Source organism: Quercus robur, chromosome 9, assembly GCF_932294415.1.
Source record: "Quercus robur chromosome 9, dhQueRobu3.1, whole genome shotgun sequence".
Lineage (NCBI taxonomy): Eukaryota > Viridiplantae > Streptophyta > Magnoliopsida > Fagales > Fagaceae > Quercus > Quercus robur.
In genome coordinates, this window is record NC_065542.1 from 14,523,195 (window position 1) to 14,544,034 (window position 20,840).

The following is a 20,840-nucleotide window of genomic DNA, read 5'->3' on the forward strand; positions in this document are numbered from 1 at the left end:
TTGGACTTGTTTTGTAGTGACAGTTCCCCTTTCAGATGCACAACTCCCAGTACGTGACTAACTAATTGCGCGGATCCCAGTACGCGACTTCAATCACCAACTAAGAAGGTTGTTGGTTGCAAAGTTCTTCAGTTCATCCAAACGATAAAGATCAAGAAGATGCTTGGTCACAAAACCCTACGGTGCACATACACAGCAACTTCTTCACGAGAAAGAGATGAACTAGGGCAAGAACTTCGTCTCTGATCACAATTTGCTTTAACAGAATTTGCTCAAAACTGATCCTTTTATATGTCTAGGTTTAGGAGAAAAGAAGGCCCAAAGACATATTCACGGATCCCAAGAAAATCAGATTGAAATTTTGAAAATCTTAAACCTCGACAGATAGAAGGTGTCGAGCAGGTGTCGAGCAGTTGTCGAGCAGGTGTCGAGCACACCGAATGAAGAACAGCTCCTTTAAGCTCGATAGATGCAGCTGTCGACCAGCTGTCGAGCTTTAATGATTTTGTACTCTGAACTTGTTTTCTTGAATAGACTTGAAGGCTTCAATACTTGATCTTGAAACAAGGTTTCTTGAAGTATTTAAAACATCCTAAATCTACCCAAATACAAGTAAAGTGAGTTTTGTCAAAGGATAAGCCAATTACATAAAATCATGACATATGTTCTTAACAAGTGAAACACATATGTCCTAATAGAGGGAATGAACACTGAGAGAAACCCCATCACTTGGGAGAAATTTAAAGGGGTTTTCTATGATAACTACTTCCCTGAGGTGATTCGGGTACGAAAAGAGAGGGAATTTGCTGATTTGGTGCAAGGAAGTATGACTGTTGAGTAGTATGCAGCTAAATTCATTGAGTTACCTCGCTTTGGACCCCACTTAATCCTTACTGAGGCGAAGAAAGCAAGCAGATTTCAAAAGGGGTTGAATGAGAGATTTCGACACCATCTGATTGCATCGGGGGTTGATAATTATGTAGAGTCAGTTAAGAGAGCTATGAGACTGGAGGAAGATTTCAAGAACAATGTTAGTAAGGAGAACCCACCTAGAAACACTGGACAAACAAGCTTTCAACAAGGCAATGCTCAAGGTCATTGGAATAAGAAAGAATCTTTTGGGAGGCCTAGGAGTAATTCATCATCAAATAAGCCAGAAAATAAGAATCCACCCCAACATGCTCAAGGTAGAAGTTCGAATGCTTGCCCTACATGTGGAAGGTTTCATGGAGATAAGCTGTGTTTCTTTGAAGGAAAAGCTTGTTATAATTGTGGGAAGACAGGACACTTAGCTAGAAGCTGTACATCTCCTCAACAAAACTCAATGGCACAACCTGGAAAGAATGATCAAAGGAGGAAAGCACAAGGGAAAGTGTTTGCACTCACACCACAAGACGTTCAAGCTTCAGATACTGTGGTTACAGGTATCCTCCTATTATTCTCAAACTTTGCTAAAACTCTATTTGATTCTGGATCTACACACTCTTTCATCTCCTCTTGATATGCTAAGTTATGTGATAAGAAACCTGGACTTATGGATTATGACTTGCCTATGGCCACACCTATGAGTGATTCTTTGGTGTGTAATTCTATGCTTAAGTCTTGTGTCATCCAAATTGAGGATAGGGAAATGTTAGCAGACTTGATTTTGATGGACATGTATGACTATGATGTAATTTTGGGAATGGACTGGTTGGCGGCTTATCATGCTAGTGTAGATTGTTTTAAAAAAGAAGTGGTGTTTCGGCCTCTAGGAGAACCCGAATTTCGGTTTAAGGTCTCTAGGATGCATGCTTTACCTAGGGTGATATCAGGCCTTTAAGATAAGCGTCTATTACGGAAAGGATGCTAAGGGTACCTAGCTCATGTGGTGGACACTAGGAAAGAGGTATTGAAGTTGGATGATATCCCTGTTGTGAGGGAGTTTCTCGATGTCTTTCTTGAAGACCTACTAGGGATACCTATAGATAGAGAGATTGAATTCTCCATTGATTTGCTCCTTGGAACTTCTCTTATATCAAAAGCACCATATCGAATGGCACCTATTGAACTTAAGGAACTCAAGGAACAGTTACAAGAACTCCTTGACAAGGGGTTCATCAGACCAAGTGCATCTCCTTGGGGTGCACCAGTTTTATTTGTGAAAAAGAAGGATGAGACTATGAGGTTGTTTATTGACTACCGTAAGTTAAGCTGGATTACTGTGAGAAACAAATACCTTCTTCCTAGTATTGATGACCTATTTGATCAATTGCAAGGGGCACAAGTCTTCTCTAAGATTGAACTTCGTTCTGGGAATCACTAGTTGAAAATCAAGAGTGAAGACATACCAAAGACAGCTTTCCGGACTAGGTATGGGCACTATGAATTCTTGGTAATGCCTTTTGGTTTGACCAATGCTCCTGCTGCATTTATGGACTTGATGAATAGGGTGTTTCATGAGTACTTAGACCGCTTTGTTATTATCTTTATTGATGACATTCTAATCTTCTTCAAAAGCATGGAAGAACATGAAGAGTACTTGAGAATTGTTTTTCAAATTGAGGGAGAAGAAGCTATATGCAAAGTTTAAGAAGTGTGAATTTTGGCTTGACCAAGTGGTGTTCCTAGGGCATGTGATATCTAAGGCAGGGATTTCTATAGACCCTAGTAAGGTTGAAGTTGTGGTTGATTGGGCAAGACTGATGAATGTAAGTGAGGTTAGAAGCTTTTTGGGCCTTGTTGGCTATTATAGGAGGTTTATGGAGGGATTTTCCTGTATTGTAGCCCCAATGATTCAACTAACTCGTAAGAATGCTAAGTTTATGTGGACAGAAAAATGTGAAAAGAGTTTTCAAGAACTTAAGCAAAGGTTGGTCACTGCACCAGTACTAACCATCCCTAGCAACTTGGGAGGCTTTGTCATTTATAGTGATGCTTTGAAAAAAGGGCTTGGTTGTGTGTTGATGCAGCATGGTAAAGTCATAGCTTATGCTTTCCACCAATTAAAGAGTTATGAACAAAATTATCCCACTCATGACTTGGAGTTAGCTGTAGTGGTGTTTGCATTGAAGATTTGGAGACATTATTTGTATGGTGAAAGGTGTGAGATTTATACAGACCATAAGAGCTTGAAATACTTCTTTACTAAAAAAAGAATTGAATATGAGACAACGAAGGTGGCTTGAGTTGATTAAAGATTATGATTTCTCAATCAATTACCATCCGGGCAAGGCTAATGTGGTAGCTGATGCACTTAGTCGGAAGTTTTTTGGTTTCTTAGTTGCCTTGTTAACTACCCAAAAGGAGATTATTAACGACTTGGAGAGAATGAGAATTGAAATTGTCATGGGTGATTCCCAAGTCTTTATGGCCAGTTTGACAATATAACCCACTTTGATTGAGAAGATTAAGAGTTCACAAGTTAATGATGCACAAATTGTAAAGATCATAGGAGAAGTATAAGAAGGGAAGAGACCAGAATTTAACGTGTCTAATGATGGTGTTTTGAGGTTTGGAAATAGACTTTGTGTGTCAAATGATTTTCCATTGAAGAAGGAAATTATGGAAGAAGCCCATCGTACCCCATACTCAGTGCACCCTGGTAGCACTAAAATGTATCGTGACATTCGAGAAACTTATTGGTGGAATAACATGAAGAGAGAGATAGCTTAGTTTGTGGAGAAATGCTTAACTTGTCAACAAATTAAGGCACTACACTAGAAACTTTCAGGATCGCTGCAACCACTTCCCATCCCCGAATGGAAGTGGGAGCATATATGTATGGATTTTGTGACTGGTTTGCCAAGATCTCCTAAGGGACATGAGGCCATTTGGGAAATTGTGGATAGGATGACAAAAACAACACATTTTATTCTGGTTAAGATGACTTACTCACTTGATCAGCTAGCACAGATATATATTGATGAGATTGTGAGTCTTCACAAAGTTCCAGCATCAATTGTGTTTGATCGAGACCCAAGATTCACCTCAAAGTTTTGGGAAAGCCTACATAAAGTTTTGGGTACTAATCTTAGCTTTTATATAGCCTTCCACCCATAAACAGATGGACTATCAGAAATGACTATTCGTACTTTGGAGGATATGTTAAAGGCTTGTGTATTGGATTTCAAAGGAAGTTGGGAAAAATACTTGTCTTTAGTGGAATTTTTCTATAATAATAGCTACCACTTTAGTATTGAGATGGCTCCCTATAAGGGTTTGTATGGTAGAAAATGCAGGTCCCTATTGTGTTGGGAAGAGGTTGGTGAGAGAAAATTGTTGGGACTAGAAATCATTCAGATGACATCTGAGAAGATTAATTTGATTTGTAAAAGATTGCAAACAGCACAAAGTCGACAGAAGAGTTATTATGACAACTCGAGAAGGGAGTAGAATTTGAAGTTGGAGATATGGTATTTTTGAAAGTCGCCCCAATGAAGGGTTTGATAAGATTTGGGAAGAAGGGGAAGTTGAGTCCTAGATTTATTGGTCCATTTGAGATCCTAAAACGCATTGGTAAAGTTGCCTACGAGTTGGCCTTATCACCTGCACTTGCAGGAGTGCATAATGTGTTTCATGTTTCCATGTTAAGGAAGTACATCTTGGATCCTTCACATGTTTTGAATTATGAGTCATTCAAGAACAAAGATAACCTGACTTATGAGGAAGTTTCAATCCAAATTCTTGACCGCAAGGATCAAGTGCTACGCATTGACTATATCATTGGTTAAGGTCCTTTGGAAGAATCACACAGTGGAGGAGGCATCTTGGGAGCAAGAAGATGAGATGAAATCAAATTATCCAGAGTTGTTCGTTAATGAAGGTATGTACAATTTCAAGGATGAAATATTTTTAAGGGGGGAAGGATGTAACTCCCCATAATTTTGATACAAATTTAATTATTATACGTAAATTATAAAGGAGGCCTACAATTAAATGGATTGAATTGATTTGGGCCTAAGATATTAAAAATAAGATAAATACTATGGAATATGAAGCCCAAGTGAGGTGGCATAAGTAAATATATGGGTCTTGATAAACTTTGAAAAAAAAAAAAATCCTAGCCTTCTTCCTCTTTAGTTACACGTGTATTTATTGATGGGGCTTCCTTTTGCTTTGGCCGACTATTGAACTTTGCATTTCTTCACTGTGGCTGTGAGTTGGAGTCTACAGGTATGGTTTATTCCCACTCTTATAGGAGGCATCTCTTATTTGTGTACCTGATAGAATAATAGGTATGGCCATCTTGGATCTAAATCTATGATTATTTTAATGGGAAAGTGGGTCTCTATTGTTATTTTATAATTGTATATAGCCTTACTAATTTCTCCACTAATTGTCATGCACCTACACCCTTATCATTGTCCAAATATGTGCCTAGCCATGTCCTTATGTCTTGCGGCATCAAGAGAGTTATGGGTCATTGGGTGGATGAACTAAGATATATATATATATATATATATATATGGCTTTTATTATTAGATGGATAAGATATCCACCCTAACGAGGACGTTAGGGATTTAAGTGGGGGAGATTGTGATGCCCCAATATGATTGATTGTGTGATGTGTATAGGTGTGTGATGAGTCTCACATCGAGTATTTATTGGGTAGATTTGGGTTTTATTAACTACAAGGAACTTCAATTGTGACTAGTCCTTTTGAGGTATAGCGCAAATGTGGCTAGTGTTTTTCCTTGGGTTGTTACATATGAGTTGGAGTCTACAGGTATGGTTTGTTCTCACTCTTATAGGAGGCATCTCTTATTTGTGTACCTGATAGAATAATAGGTATGGCCATCTTGGATCTAAATCTATGATTATTTTAATGAGAAAAGGGGTACTCTATGGTTATTTTATAATTGTATATAGACTTACTAATTTCTCCACCAACTGTCATGCACCTACACCCTTATCATTGTCCAAATATGTGCCCAACCATGTCCTTATGTCTTGCGGCATCAAGAGAGTTATGGGTCATTGGGTGGATGAACTAAGATATATATATATATATATATATATATATATATATGTATATATAATATGGCTTCTATTATTAGATGGATCAGATATCCATCATTCGGCCTATATTGAAGTTTTATTTTACTTGAATCTATTCCATGCTTGTGACTCTGCCATTAGGTTCAGGTGTCCTCTTCTTAGGATTTTATTGTTTTTTTCTCAGTGACAATGCTGATACGGTATTGATATATATTAATTTCCTACTTATTAAAAAAAAGGGAGAATGATCAGATATGAATATTATATTGATCAATCAAGGTTATATTATGTGTATTCTAAGAATTGTAGTAGTTTATATGATGGTAGACATGTAATAAAATCCTAGAGTTGCATAGAGTTGTAGTACAAACAGGCCAATTAATAGATAGTGAGAATATGTGAAATAGAACAAAGTGATCAAAGACTAAAAGTGAATTGGATAGTTAAGTGAATAAATGAAATTTTTTGGATATATCAGTATTGTTTAGGATACAATTGTTTAAGCATGAAAACAGATTTTTAAGTAGGAAATTGTGTATTGATGGACCTATCTTTGGTGTTGTTAGGTTCTAATTCTACTGATTTGTTATGATTCAAAGGAGGTTGATTTCTTTTATTTTTGCAATTAAGAGGTAAGTGGTGTTTACTAATTTTGGGGGTTTTCCCAGAACAGTGTTGATTATTAAACTATTCTATATCAAAGAAATATGTTGATATTCTATATATAAATTGATATTTTATAAATGTTTGTCGTGCACATTGACTATTCGTCTTATGAAAAACTTGTGGGACAACCTAAATTTATTTAAACTTGTATGTGTGAATATATCTTTATATTTTTGAGAATTATGATTAGATTATTTTTGTGAGCATATTGAATATGTTTTGAAAACCTGTGGCAAGTCGTGATTAAAAGTTCAGTATTGTATTTAGTCCTTAGCAAGGGACAATCATATTGTAGTTAGTTCTTAGCAAGGGACGGTTCCAGAAAAGGAGACAGTACACATTTGATAGCTCCTTAGCAAGGGAGTATACTATTGAGGATCCAAAAAGGAAGCTCCTTAGTAAGGGAGTGCACCTTTAGTTTCCAATGGAGCCATCTTTAAGAAAAAGGGATGAAAATGAGGTTCTAGTCCTAAAAGGGGACAGCACAATCTCGTCAACGGGGTGTAAATGTTGACCACGAGAAAAACCTAGGTAATTGTTTATATGATGGTATTGATATATGTATTATGATGGCTCACAATATAAAGATATATATATATATATATATATATATAGAGATATATATATATTTTTATGTGAAATATTGACGAGTTAGAAGTTATGAATTTGTTGTAAGTATTATTTATTTGAAAGGTTTGTTTATACACCCTAATGTTAGTGAATTCCACTTATTGAGTTATCTCACCCCCCTTTATTTCTCCTTATAGATACATTAGAAGAATGATTGACGTAGAGACTCTTGGATGACAACAGTTACAAATTATTTTGTGGAATTGAGGATTTTATTATGATTTTTATGGCATTAAACATTGTACTGGAGAATTATTTTGAGGATGTTTTGTCTTTGGTGGATTAGAGCTCTGACATTTGTGATGAGATTTTAGGTTGTTGGTTTCTTTTATTTAATATTTTTATGGATTATTCAAATTAAAGAGACTTTTATTGCTTATGATTTTGGGGCGTTACAATATTGGTACATAAAAAGAGACGAAGCTCTCTCCTAATTTGAAAGATATATAGAATACATGCTTTTCGCTACAAGATCACATAACATAATGTAGGTGAAATTACACAGAATGGTTTTGGGAGTAATTAATAAATTCTTGTCATCAACATATATATTTTGTGCTAAAAGAAAGATAAATGCTTCATGTGGTTTATATTTTACTAGCTAGAACAATAAAGTAATCTGTTGGAGTTGGTATGTCGAACTAGTTGGTCTAAAGGGGTTGAAATCTGAGAGGCAGTCCATACTTAGGCCTTAGAGAGAGCAAAATAGCAGGAGAATGAGTGTAAGTTGGGGAGAGGGTAAAAGAAAACCTAGGGAGAATTAGGGTTAGGACAATCTTGTACTCCATAAACGTCAAGTTCCTACCGACACACATTCTTCCTCCAAACCCAAAAGGTAGATACCCCATCTTGTGCTTGCACCCTCCATACATGTCACCCTTGAACCTCTCTGGCTTGAACTCATTCACATCCTCACCCCACAGTTCTGGGTCATGGTGCATGGCCACCAGGTCAATCCACATGTTGGTTCCATTAGGAATTGTTAGGTCATCCACTCGAATGTCTTCTCTCGCTTGCCTTTGTACGTTTGGTGCTGATGGATAAAGTCGAAGAACCTCATTTAACACCCATCCCATCTGCAATTACAATCACATTTGTAAGATTCGACATGGTTTAGTAAAAAATCAAACTAGAATAAAACCCTTCTCATCTATGCATGCATGTTCTTAAATTCAAATTCAAATTCAAACTCAAACATATAATTGCTTTAACTAATACTACTGTTAACAATATAAAGTAAGCGAAAAAGACTGAATAATTTTTATATTGATGTGTATGTAATAATGTATAATAGAGAGCCTTATATAGGCTAGGTATGTGTGCAGTACAAGTAATAGAAGTAAACTACAAGTACAATATACTGGGTTAAGCCCAATGGGCTAAACTAGTCTAAGCTATACACTAACATCCCCCCTCAAACTCGAGGTGGCAAGGAGGAAGCCAATTGGAGTTTGGATATAAGATCTCGAAGACGACCAGGCGGGTGAGTCTTGGTGAAGATATCAGCAGACTGATCAGCAGAGGAGATGGAGAATAACTTGAGATTTCTTTTCTTTAGATGCTGGCGAGTGATATGGCAGTCGATCTCAATGTGCTTGGTGCGTTTATGGAAGACATCATTATGAGCAATGTAGATAGCACTACAATTGTGACAATAAAGAGGAGTGGCAGTGGGCTGTGGAGCATCCATGTCAGCTAAGAGCCAGTGAAGCCAGACAAGCTCGTAAGTGGTGTCGGCAAGGGCACGATACTCAGCCTCAATACTGGAATGGGAAACCACATCTTGCTTCTTACTACGCCATGAGACAAGAGAAGTACCTAACAGGAAACATAAACCTATGATAGAGCATCGATCAGTCGGATCACCTGTCCAGTTAGCATCTGAATAAGCATAAAACTCGAGAGAAGATCGAGAGGAGTAATGCAGACCATGATAAAGTGTGCCTTTGACATATCGGAGAATTCAAAGAACAGCAGCATAATGGAAAGAACGAGGGGCATCCATGAACTTACTAACCATACCCATGGCATGTGAAATATCCGGTTGAATAACAGTGAGATAGATTAAACTGCCAACCAACTGACGATAGTGAGTAGCATCGGATATAGGTTTACCATCCAAGGGTGTGAGCTTTGTATTGTATTCTAAAGGAGTGGAAACAGTCTTGTTGTCGGTGATACCGGCTTTGGAGAGAAGATCAGAATCATATTTAGCCTGGGAAAGATAGTATCCATCAGAGGATGAGGTAACCTTAAGCCTAAGAAAATAGCTGAGAGTGCCCAGATCTTTCATTTCAAAATGCTGACTAAGGAAGTGTTGAAGAGAGCGAACACTTGCAGAATCATCTTCAGTAATAATCATATCATTAACATAAAGAAGAATAAGAGTGATACCAGCAGAGGATCTTCGGACAAAGAGAGTAGTGTCATGAGGGCTCGAAGTGAAACCTTATTGAGCAACAACTGAGTTAACTTTTCAAACCAAGCTCAAGGAGCCTGCTTGAAGCCATAAAGAGCATGGCGAAGGCGGCAAACTTGACTACCTGAGTGTGGATAGCTAGGGGGTGGTTGTATGTACACTTCTTCATGGAGGTCTCCATTGAGGAAAGCATTCTTCACATCCATTTGATAAAGAGGCCAATGGCAAATAGCAGCCACAGCAATGAGACATCTGACAGATGTAAAGCGAGTAACATGAGCAAATGTTTCCTCATAGTCAATACCATACTCCTGAGTAAAGCCCTTGGCAACTAGGCAAGCCTTGTATCGTTCAACAGATCCATCGGCCTTGGTCTTGATCTTGTAAACCCACCTACAACCTACAACAGACTGAGCATGAGGCAAATCAACCATATCCCAAGTGTGATTCTTATGAAGGACATCTAGTTCTTCGTTTATAGCTTGCTGCCAAAGAGGGTTAGTATGGGCCTCACGATAGGTGTGAGGTTCATGGAGGATGGCAAGAGCAAAAGCGTAGTGATAATCAGTGAGATAAGGGGGAGGAATGCTTACCCGAGTGGAATGACGAAGTTCAGGACCAGCAGGAGACTCAAGAGAGGGTGGTGCCACAGGATCCAAGACAGGCGGTTCATATGCTGGGGACAGAACCGGAGATGAGTCGTCTGGATAGGCAGCCGATGTTGAAGAATCCTCCATAAGTTCAGGATAGAGAGGGAGGAAAAGATCAGTAAAAATGAGAGACTTTGAGGAAGAGGATGCAGGAAACTGCTGAAGACTTGTTAAAGGACGATGTTCCCAAAACTCAACATGTCGGGAGACACGAAGACAATGAGAAATGGGATCATAACAGCGAAACCCCTTTTGAGATACACCATAATCAAGGAAACAATAGAGACGAGTACGAGGTTGGAGTTTTGTTCGTTCATGAGGAGGAAGAGAGACAAAGCAAGCACAACCAAACACCCGAAGAGAAGAGTAGTCAGGAGTTTGACCATAGAGAAGCTCAAATGGTGATTTGTTGTGTGTAGTTGGTGAAGGAATACGATTAATGGTGTACACAGCAGTGAGTGCGGCCTCACCCTAAAAGCGCTCAGGAAGAGAGGCAGAAATGAGAAGGGTGCGGATAACATCAAGAATGTGACGATGTTTTCATTCTGCATGACCATTTTGTTGAGAGGTGTAAGGACAAGACCACTGAGGAAGGGTACCATGACTGTCTAAAAAGGATAGGAAAGATTTATCATTATATTCTTGAGCATTATTTGATCGAAAGACTTTAACGGTGCGATTGAACTGTGTTTCAGTCATTTTATGAAATGTTTGGTAAATAGACACAAGTTCAGACCTATGGTGAAGCAGATAAATCCAAGTATATCGAGAAAAATCATCCACAAATATGACAAAATATTTAGATCCCCCCTCAGTGGAAATAGGTGCAGGACCCCAAATATCAGAATGTATAAGATCAAAAGGGGCAGAAGAAAAGAAGTCACTTTTATTAAAGGACAATTTTGTTTGTTTGCCAAAATGACAGGAAGTACAATCAAATTTTTGAAACTGAACTGAACCTAAATGACCTTGAGAAGTTAACAACTGAAGACGAGATAAGGATGGATGACCAAGACGAGCATGCCATAGATCAGGCGAGGAGGTGGCAGTAGTAGCAGCTGTAGAAACAACTTGTGAAGGAATCTTCAAGTCATGAACCTCAAACATGCGACCAACCTTACAGCTTGTCCCAAGCACTTGACCCGTCCGGGGATCTTGCACATCCATACCATGATTAGTAAATAGAAGATCTACACCTAATTCACAAAGTTGACCAACAGAAAGTAAATTGAGGGATAACTTTGGAATATGAAAAGTGTTACTAAGGGATAAACAAGGAGAAAAGATTGTTCCTTTATGACTAACAGGTATAGGAGTTCCATCAGCAGTGTAAATAGTGATTGGATGTTCTAAGGGTGCCTTATCAGAAAATTAGGATTCATCAGGAGTCATATGGTTACAACATGCAGTATCAAAAAACCAAGGTTGGTTACCTGAGGTGACACAAAGGGCAGTGGAAGTGCGGGATAAAACCTGTTGAATAACTGCCTTAATATCAGCCGTAGTAAGTGAGGAAGCCAAAGATGGACCTGTAGGAACCAATGGATCTGAAAGACATACAGCAGCTGCCCGAGGAAGAGAAGTTTTATTTTGCTCTTGCACAAATTTCTACAGTTTGCGACAAACAGAGATGTCATGACCTTTGGCCCGGCAAAACTCGCAGCGAGTACCTTTGGAAGACTGAGAGTTGGGACGCCCAAAGTTTATTCGTGGAGGAGTAGTGAATGCAGCAATGGGAGGCTGTGGAGAGGGTGTAGCCAATACATGATCAGATGATGACATGTGATGAGTAGGCCGACGGTTCTCCTCAGAAATGAGCTCCTTGACTACAGCATCAAGAGAAGGAACAGGAGACCAGCTAAGCAGAGAAGCCCTAGTAGGCTCAAAATCCTCACGTAAACCCATCATGAATTGCATAAATTTACGGCGATCCCGATATTTAACAAAGAGCTCAATGTCCTTAGAACACACCAGTGGAGGATCTGCAGCAGAGAGTTGTTCCCACATAGTAGAAGTCTGAGAATAAAAATCAGAAATAGATTGACCTGTCTCTTGGCGCATTTGATAAAACTTTGATTTAATGTGGAACTCCAAGCTTGAATCATTAGTGCAATTATAGCGCTCGGTTAGAAATTTCCAAGCAGCCTCAGCAGTCTCAAGACGAAGAAGATTATGAATGGAGGGAATAGAGGTATTGATAAACCAAGATAAGATTTTACTCTGAATACTCTCCCATTCCTCTAGGCGTTCTTCATAATCATCCACTGTAACAGTAGTCTTAGATGCATCTTCAGCAGTTGTGGCTTTGGACTTAGGTTTTGGTACTGGCTTAGGAATTGAACCAGCCACATATCTCCACAGTTTACGACCCTTGAGAAAGATAGTTATATTCTGAGACCACACATGATAGCTAGTAGGACCATCCAACATAATAGTGATAGGACGTCTGATATCTTGTTCATTTTGTTGAGCCATAATGAAGAAAATGACCAAAAAGTGAGATTTAGAGACCTCAAATGCAGAAACAGAGCTTAAAATCGGAATCTACGCGAAAAACTGAGCAAGACAGGTCCTGTTGAAATTTTTTGACTTTGGTCAAAGTCAACGGTCTGGTCAAAGTCAACGGCTCGGTCAACGGCTTAGGGTGTTGACGTGTGCTGACGTCACTCTAGGGCTGACGTGGCAGGACGCGATACGGGGCAAGCGCGTGTGGCACGTGGGAACGCGTGATGGCGATGATACTGGTGTGTGTGAGCGCGTGACGGCGGTGACTGGCTTCTGACAGTGACTACTGGATGAAGGTGAGGGTAGCGGAAGAACGCCGGAGATGTCTATAGGAACCAGAAAGTAAGAGGAATGACTCTAATACCATGTTAACAATATAAAGTAAGCGAAAAAAACTGAATAGTCTGTATATTGATGTGTATGTAATAATGTATAATAGAGAGCCTTATATAGGCTAGGTATGTGTGCAGTACAAGTAATAAGAGTAAACTACAAGTACAATATACTGGACTAAGCTCAATGGGCTAAATTATTCTAAGCTATACACTAACAACTACATGTAAACAAGTTTATCTTTCTATAAAGGATACTTAACTTCATCAATGTAACTTAGTAACTATGCCTAGGACCTAGGTTTTGTGATATTTATACTTAAGTCTAACTCTTGAAGTTGATATTTTATAAAAAGAATATTATTATTAAGTGACGGAAAAAAATCCATCTAAATAAAAAGGGGAAAAAAAAAAAAAAGAATTCATGGCCGGCGGGCCTCGATATATCCATCCATAGCTTTGGTTGTACATGGACGGAGGCCCAAGTAGAAAATGCAAGTGTATCTGGGAAGTAAAGATTTTGGACGGTCATGCCAATAGGGTGATGGCAAATGTCAAGGTAGGGCGTGTGAGGTACTGTTGCATTTGCGATGCCATTTAGTAGTAGTAGTATCTACGTGACAATGACCAGTACTGCTCACTATCCAACAATCCAAATGATCCAAGCCATAATAATCATGGCCACTCTTTTTTTGCCAACATTGACCTATCGTTGACCTCTTTTCATATATAGGTCGGCTCCTTTATTATTTTTATGACATTAACTAGGCTTGTGTAAGAATAATTTTTAACCCCTTCTCTTCTTTTACAAAAAATGTAGGGTTTATGAGTGTGTGATTCTTATTCATTGTGAAACTTTGATTGCATGTAATAGATAATATAATTGTTTCTCTACTTCTCCATTTCTTGAATCCAAAATCAGATCATCTTTAAATTAAAACAATGATTTTATTTCTCTAAAACTTGAGATAGTTTTTAAAAAAATTGAAAAGTAAATAAATAATTAATTAGGCAATTTTTTAAAAAATACACATTATAAAATAATTTAAAATATATATCAAAACGAATTTCAAAATCCAACCCATAATGCACTCAAAGTTTTTGAGTGATCCTTTTTATTCCTTTTTTTTTTTTTTTGTGTGGAAATTTTTAGAACAATATTGTGTTTCTAAAAAATGGGACCAAACAGAGGACTCTTCATATTTGAGTGATAAATATTATGAAAAGTTAAAAATAATGCATACATATCTAATTTCAAGCATTAATTCTCTCACCATTATTGATCATGCATGTGACCAATCGCATGCATGTCTATCCCATAAACAAAAGCAATTAGTGTTTTAGGTCATATAACTAGAAAGATATTCATTCTTCATTAAATTACAAAGAAAGATTTGCTAATGTATTGTAGTTGGTTGGTTCTATCTTATCCCACCCTCCAAAAACAATGTTTATTTCTATAATAATTTTAAGATGATATGGTTTTCTTAACTAGCAACCATATCCCCAAAACTCTATGCCTCTATGTATGCTGTTCAAGGATTACAACCTTGATTCCCATATTTAAAAAAAAAAGAAAAAAAAAAATCACAGCCACAATGTATCTTTACCATGGTTTTAAAAATCGGACCGGAGGCAAATAACCAGAGGCAAAACCGGATTTGCCTCCGGTTTCCGGTTTTTACTGGTTTTTGACAGGTTTTGACCAGTTGTTGATTGGTTTTTACTGGTTTTGAGCCTTTTCCTCAGATCGGACTGGCCTTTGGTTCTCGGTTCAATTGGTCAAACTAGTCAGTCCAGTCTGGTTTTTAAAACATAGATCTTTACTACCTTATAATTCATTTTTATACATAGTACCTTAAGACATTAATTGCGCCTCTATATCTAGCTAACAAATTCACAGGACACAAGTACAGTGCTACTAATATATGTTGTGAAAAAAATTTTATAATACCTTCTTTAGTCCAGCAAGCGTATTGACATCAATCTCTCCATCTTTAACAACTTCTTTGATCTCATCTCTCAACTGGTCTTGCCACTCTGGATTCATGGCCAAAAGTAACAGTGTCCACGTGATTGCCAATGCTGTTGTCTCATGACCTCCAAAGAAGAAAGTCTTGCACTCATCCACTAATTCCTGCTGTGATAATGTCTTTCCTAATCGGCTATCAACAGGACTCCCTTGAAGCAATATGCCAAGCAAGTCTTGTGGAGTTTTCCCTTTAATCGATTTTTTTCGATCATTTATGATTGATAAAAACAGTTGGTCGATTTCCTTGCCAAGTCTTTTGGCCTCTAGGGTTTTCTTAGGGCAAAAGAATTTGCTAAAAGGGACCCCCACGAAGCGGTTAGACTTAAAGAGAGTCACTTGCAGGGCCCTTAGTTTTTCTAACACATTCTGGACAGTTTTGTAACTTACACCAAAGCTTGTCTTAGCAATGATCTCTCCAGCTGTTTTTATAATTTCTCTCTCTGCATCAATCTCTGGTTTTCCTGAATTAATGAAGGTAGTCCAATTATCTAGCATATTAGTGGCTGACTCCACCATTAAGCTTGCCATAACCTAGAAAACAAAGGACAATTTAGATCTTTAGTGGGAATTATTAACATAATGGAAATAAATCAGTAGAGACTAACTTTGAGAAGTAAAAGGAGAAGTATATAGTTATATTTTGCTAATTAATGTTTGTAAGCAAAAAAAAAAAAAAAACTCTAAATGAAAGATAATTTGTTGACCAATTATTGTTACTTTTATGGATGTACTATAATGAAATTTAGTTCTAGATTCTAAGAGAATCAGCTAGATATTTTTTCATTTTGGGTGAGAGATCAGGAATGGAGACTGGAGAGAGAGACCTTCAGGTTGATTGGATTGAATGCAGGAGTAATGATATGTCGTTGGCGAACCCACTCATCTCCTTCAACCATCACCAAACCATTGCCAAACATAGGGTCTCTATCATTTTTGAACACAGTTGGCTTTCCCCAACTCTTTGCCATGACTGATCCGGACATTTTTTTTAGGAACTCAGGTTCTGCTATATATAAAAATGGCTCTGTGCCCAGCCAGTATATGAACGTTTTTCCTGCACCACAAATTACACTTATATATTTGCCCTACACAAAATTTTATGAATACCTAGTATGTAAATTTTTGTATCATAAAAAAAAAAAAAAAAAAAAAAAATCTACCTCTTTGCAGTGTATATAGTTGATGAACTCGCTTATCAATATATATATTTATATAGTTGATGAACTCCATTAGTAGTATATACCTTGTCAAAAGGACTTCATTTTTGTGTTTCCATACAATTGTATTACCAATAATTTCTAAATGAAAAAATATATATAATACAAATATAATATTTTTGACTAAATGCAAATATTGATTCAAATTTGACAGCACATGTATAGTTTTACTTTTATCAAAATATATCTAGCTAGCTAGCTAGGAGCTCACCATGACTCTTTTGCCATTGTGCAAAGTAGGGAAAAACATTTGAGTGTATATCATGTGGAGAATTCGAAGACTGCAACGAAGAATCACCAGACATCTTAACGATATCCTTAATGTTACCAAAAGGAAAACTTGGAGTTGGTCCTCCAAACCCATTTCTCCGAATTTTCCAATACTTAAGAGTTGGTGAAATCCAGCAAGAAAATAACACTCTTAAGGTGATCAGGAAGAGAAAAAAGACCAGCAACACGGCTATGTTAAAACCTGTAGCCAGCTCAAGCAACCCCATATCTCTCTCTCTCTCTCTTTTTGTGGTTTGTTTGAAAGCACTGATGGCTTTTTTGTATAGTTTCTCTCAAAACCCAAAAAGCACTAATGGTTTTGTATATAGTCTCTCTTTCAAAACGCAAAAGCACTAATAGTTTGTTTATGTTGGTGGATGTTCAAAAAAATGAAAGTGATATTTATAGAAAGAGAGCTTTTACCTCCATAATATTTTTATAATATTTTTACAACAAATCATAAGTGGATAGTTGTTATTAGTTCAAATTTGAACCTAACATTGAGATTACTTTTTTGCCTCAACAATAACAACCAGTACCAACCTGCCACTTAGAATTTGATATAAAAATGTTGTGAAAATGTTGTTGACATATAATTTCTCTACTAGAAAAGAATTTCGGGGTTTAAGAATCAAGAATGTCGGAAGCATGACCAGTTTGAACAATTTTAGGACTTTCACTTTGAATATTCTTTATTTATTTATTATTTTTTTGCATTCCTCTAATTTTAATAAATTTTCTTATTTTATTTTGTGTGTTAAAAATACTTAGTATTATCAAAAGAAAAAACAGTGGGTTAATCCCACATTGGAAAATGAGTGAGTTAAAGAGGTTTAAAGCCTGTACTGTGTATCCAAGAGTTAGGCCTTTTTGGATATACATCACTGTAAGTTTCTTTAAAAAACCTTATCTACCCTCTCCGTGTGTGTTAAAAATATTTAGTATTCTTTAAAAAAAAAAAAAAAAAATTTCAGCCCATCACGGCAAAAGATGAGTTCTCATTCTCTGTGGAAACCGTCCTACCTTCCCATGGGTTTCAACCAATGGGTGTTTACCACGTAGGCTTGTTTGACGGGCTCTTGCCTTTTGTCAACGTTGCATGTGGACCACGAGAAGTAAAGCCATCGTGTGATTTCTTGGAAATTCAAATAATAAAACAATAAGAGTAGGATTGCCATTGATTTAATATGACAAGTACCAAGTATAGGTGATTTGTTAGAAAGATAATTAATCAACCAAAGTAGATTATAGTTATTTTCCATGTGGCTAATGATAAAAAATAAATCTGAATCATAATTTCCACAAAAGAAAAAAAAAGGAATAATATTCACCAACTTATTTGTTTGTAATCCTTACAAAATGATCTAGGGTTAAAGCATTAACTCAACTAGTCATCAACCCTTGAAATACACTGACAAATTTTATCTGAAAAAAGAAGAAGATTTGTTTTTCAAAAAAAAAAAAAAAATGTCTCTCTCCTTTTGCCTATGATTTGATAATTATGATAGTTATTAATAGATATTTATTTTGATTTTAATATATAGATATTTATTATAATTGTGATAAGCTTCTAAATAATGGTTTAACTATATAATATAATTTAAACTTAATTAAAAATAGAATCCAGCTTACCTCCAGTAAATTTTTTTTAAAAATATCTCTTTTATTTTAAATAAAAACTGCCACACCACCTATTAACAAATCTACCATGGAGATTAAAACTTACATCCAAGCACTTGGCATGCCTTCCTTTTAAACCCAAAACAAAGACTACCTTTCCAAATAGCACAACCACCCATTACTAACAACCAGGCAGTCATCATCCAAATTACAAGACTATCCCATGTTTTGGTTCTCAATTGTTGTTAAATTGCAGTGTAATTTGAAGATTCAAAAACCACATTAGTAGCATTCTTCTGAGGTATGTTTTTCCCTGTTTGTGGGTGGAACTCTCAGCTTTATATTAAAAAATTGTACAAAATAAGACTTGGTCCTTAATTTCTTTTCAACAATGGAGAACAAATTAATTTTTGCCCAGTTGTGCTTGTTTACACCTGTGCTATGAAGATGATGATGATGTTTTAAAAAAATAAACGTTAACAGCGGTGGCTTATAAACGTTGAACAATCATACAAAAGATTTTTTTGGCACTTTTTACTGGTTTACAATTATTCTATGTCTAGCTAGGCGAATGGGGTATAAGTATGTCATTTTCAACTAATGGAGAATTATTAATTAAGGATTATATTCCTATGATTAAAATCTTGAAATTATATGATGCCATCAAAGTTTTAGGGTTTGATTTGACATGGGGTTTGATTTTTACAATTCATTATATATATTTAACTAGCTATGTAATGATAGTAATGATGTTATCGTGCATTACCATTTTTTTTATATAAAAAAATTCACTACATGCCTCAACAAATTAAACAGTTGTGATGACAACTTATTACCTCACTATTAGGTTGAAAGTGTAGGAGTATCTACTTCTTCACATTACTGTATAGCCCAAAGTTGTATGCAAATATTGCATGCTAGCATGAATGTACTGATGTACAGTTTAATATGCAGAAATACTAGCAAAATATTCATATGATGCATAGGTTAAATAACAAAAAAAAAGGTCTAATTTAATCATATTCGAAAACATATGTACATAATATAACTAAGACTATCTAAAAATTAAAGTTTTAAAAATAATAAGTAATATTTTGCATTTAATTATTAGAAGAATATTAGTTTATTTATAGATGTAATATAAATTTTATTTTAAATTCCTTAAAAGGGAAATACACAACTCTTATGTTTCCGCGTAAAATACGAAACCCCTTTTAAGGTTTTGACTTTTGAGTGCAACAGTATTATAATTGGTTTTAAACAATATGTAACAAAAATCAAATTAAAAACATATTGTACTAATGATATACAAATTGTAAAATTTATTAGACAACGTAATAGATTGCACATAGTTTGGGATCCGTGTGTATCCCATATTGATTGGATATATTTTTTCAGTGTTTGTTGTATGTGTGGGTGTATGTCACACATCAAACATATACTCAGCTAAATTGGGATTTATTAACCATTATTATAAGGAGTTTCAATTGCTATTAAACTAATTGTTTAATAATCTTTTTGAGTTCTAGACACAAATGTGATTTGTACGTAGTTTTCCTTGTTACACTAGTCAATTGGTTGGCTCCTTTGTGGAGTGAGGATTAGGTTCAAAACCTTTATGTAGCCATTCCAAAAAAAAAAAGGGGATAGCATGTAGTGATTGCAGCTAGAGAGACCTATAGTTTAGCATGGCCCTTACCTCAGTACACTGAGAAGAATAATATAAAATAGTAAGAACATTGGAGAAGAGTCAAAGTGTCAAACCTCAAGCTTTGACATTTGAAGGTTCAAATCCTTTTAGTTACTAGTTGCATCATTTAATTAACAGCATAAGCAATGATCTCATTTAGTTCGCCACACATGTTATGATCCCCAATAATTTTTATCTTAAAGGGTCTGTTTGAAATTCGCTTATTTTGTTGAAACTGAAAATTTTTTGTTGAAAGTGCGGTAGATAAATGTAAAAGTTAGTTTAAATAGTACAGTGAAACTTATAAATAATACAAAAAAGTTTAATGAAGCCCATAAATAATAGCAAAAATAAACTGAATAGTAAAATAAATTGATTTTTTAATTTGAAACCAAACGCATACTTAATAGCAGAGCACTTGAATTAAAACTTTGCAATGTACATAACTAGAATTTCGTTGAAAAGTTTTCTTTACATAGTTTATATATATATATATATATAAAAGAAACTTTTACTTATTTCGCCCACCCCGTAGTTGAGCAAATGGTCAAAACACGTCCTTTTTTCGTTCTCTCCCCCCACATTGCATTATCCTGTGTGTAGGTGCTTTACTGTGATAACACTGTTTGGAAATTGGATTTTATCCTCTCTCTGTCTCTCCCCCACCAGTACATATCCCATGTGCTGGGTGGTGTCTTTGAAAAAAAAAAGAATTCTTACTTGCCTATCATAATACTGTTCAGGAGTTGGTTAATTGGAATTGATTGAAAATACTTTGTTTTGCTTATATTCTGCACATGCTTATGTGAGTGTGTACTGGCACTGGCAGC

General features: G+C 36.2%; 2 protein-coding genes across 3 annotated transcripts in view; one reads left to right on the forward strand and one right to left on the reverse strand.

Annotated features, from left to right (window-relative positions):
* Positions 1 to 20,840, forward strand: part of LOC126698505 (tripeptidyl-peptidase 2) — a 71,468-nt gene that overhangs the window by 30,448 nt on the left and 20,180 nt on the right. The gene's annotated exons all lie outside the window — the stretch shown is intronic.
* On the reverse strand, positions 7,926 to 16,939 carry LOC126698513 (cytokinin hydroxylase-like). The gene is made up of 4 exons (XM_050395798.1): positions 16,642 to 16,939; positions 16,038 to 16,267; positions 15,136 to 15,744; positions 7,926 to 8,351 (listed from the first exon to the last, which is right to left on the reverse strand). The coding sequence occupies exons 1-4, from the start codon at positions 16,925 to 16,927 to the stop codon at positions 7,926 to 7,928; spliced, it is 1,551 nt and encodes a 516-aa protein (XP_050251755.1). The 5' UTR covers positions 16,928 to 16,939.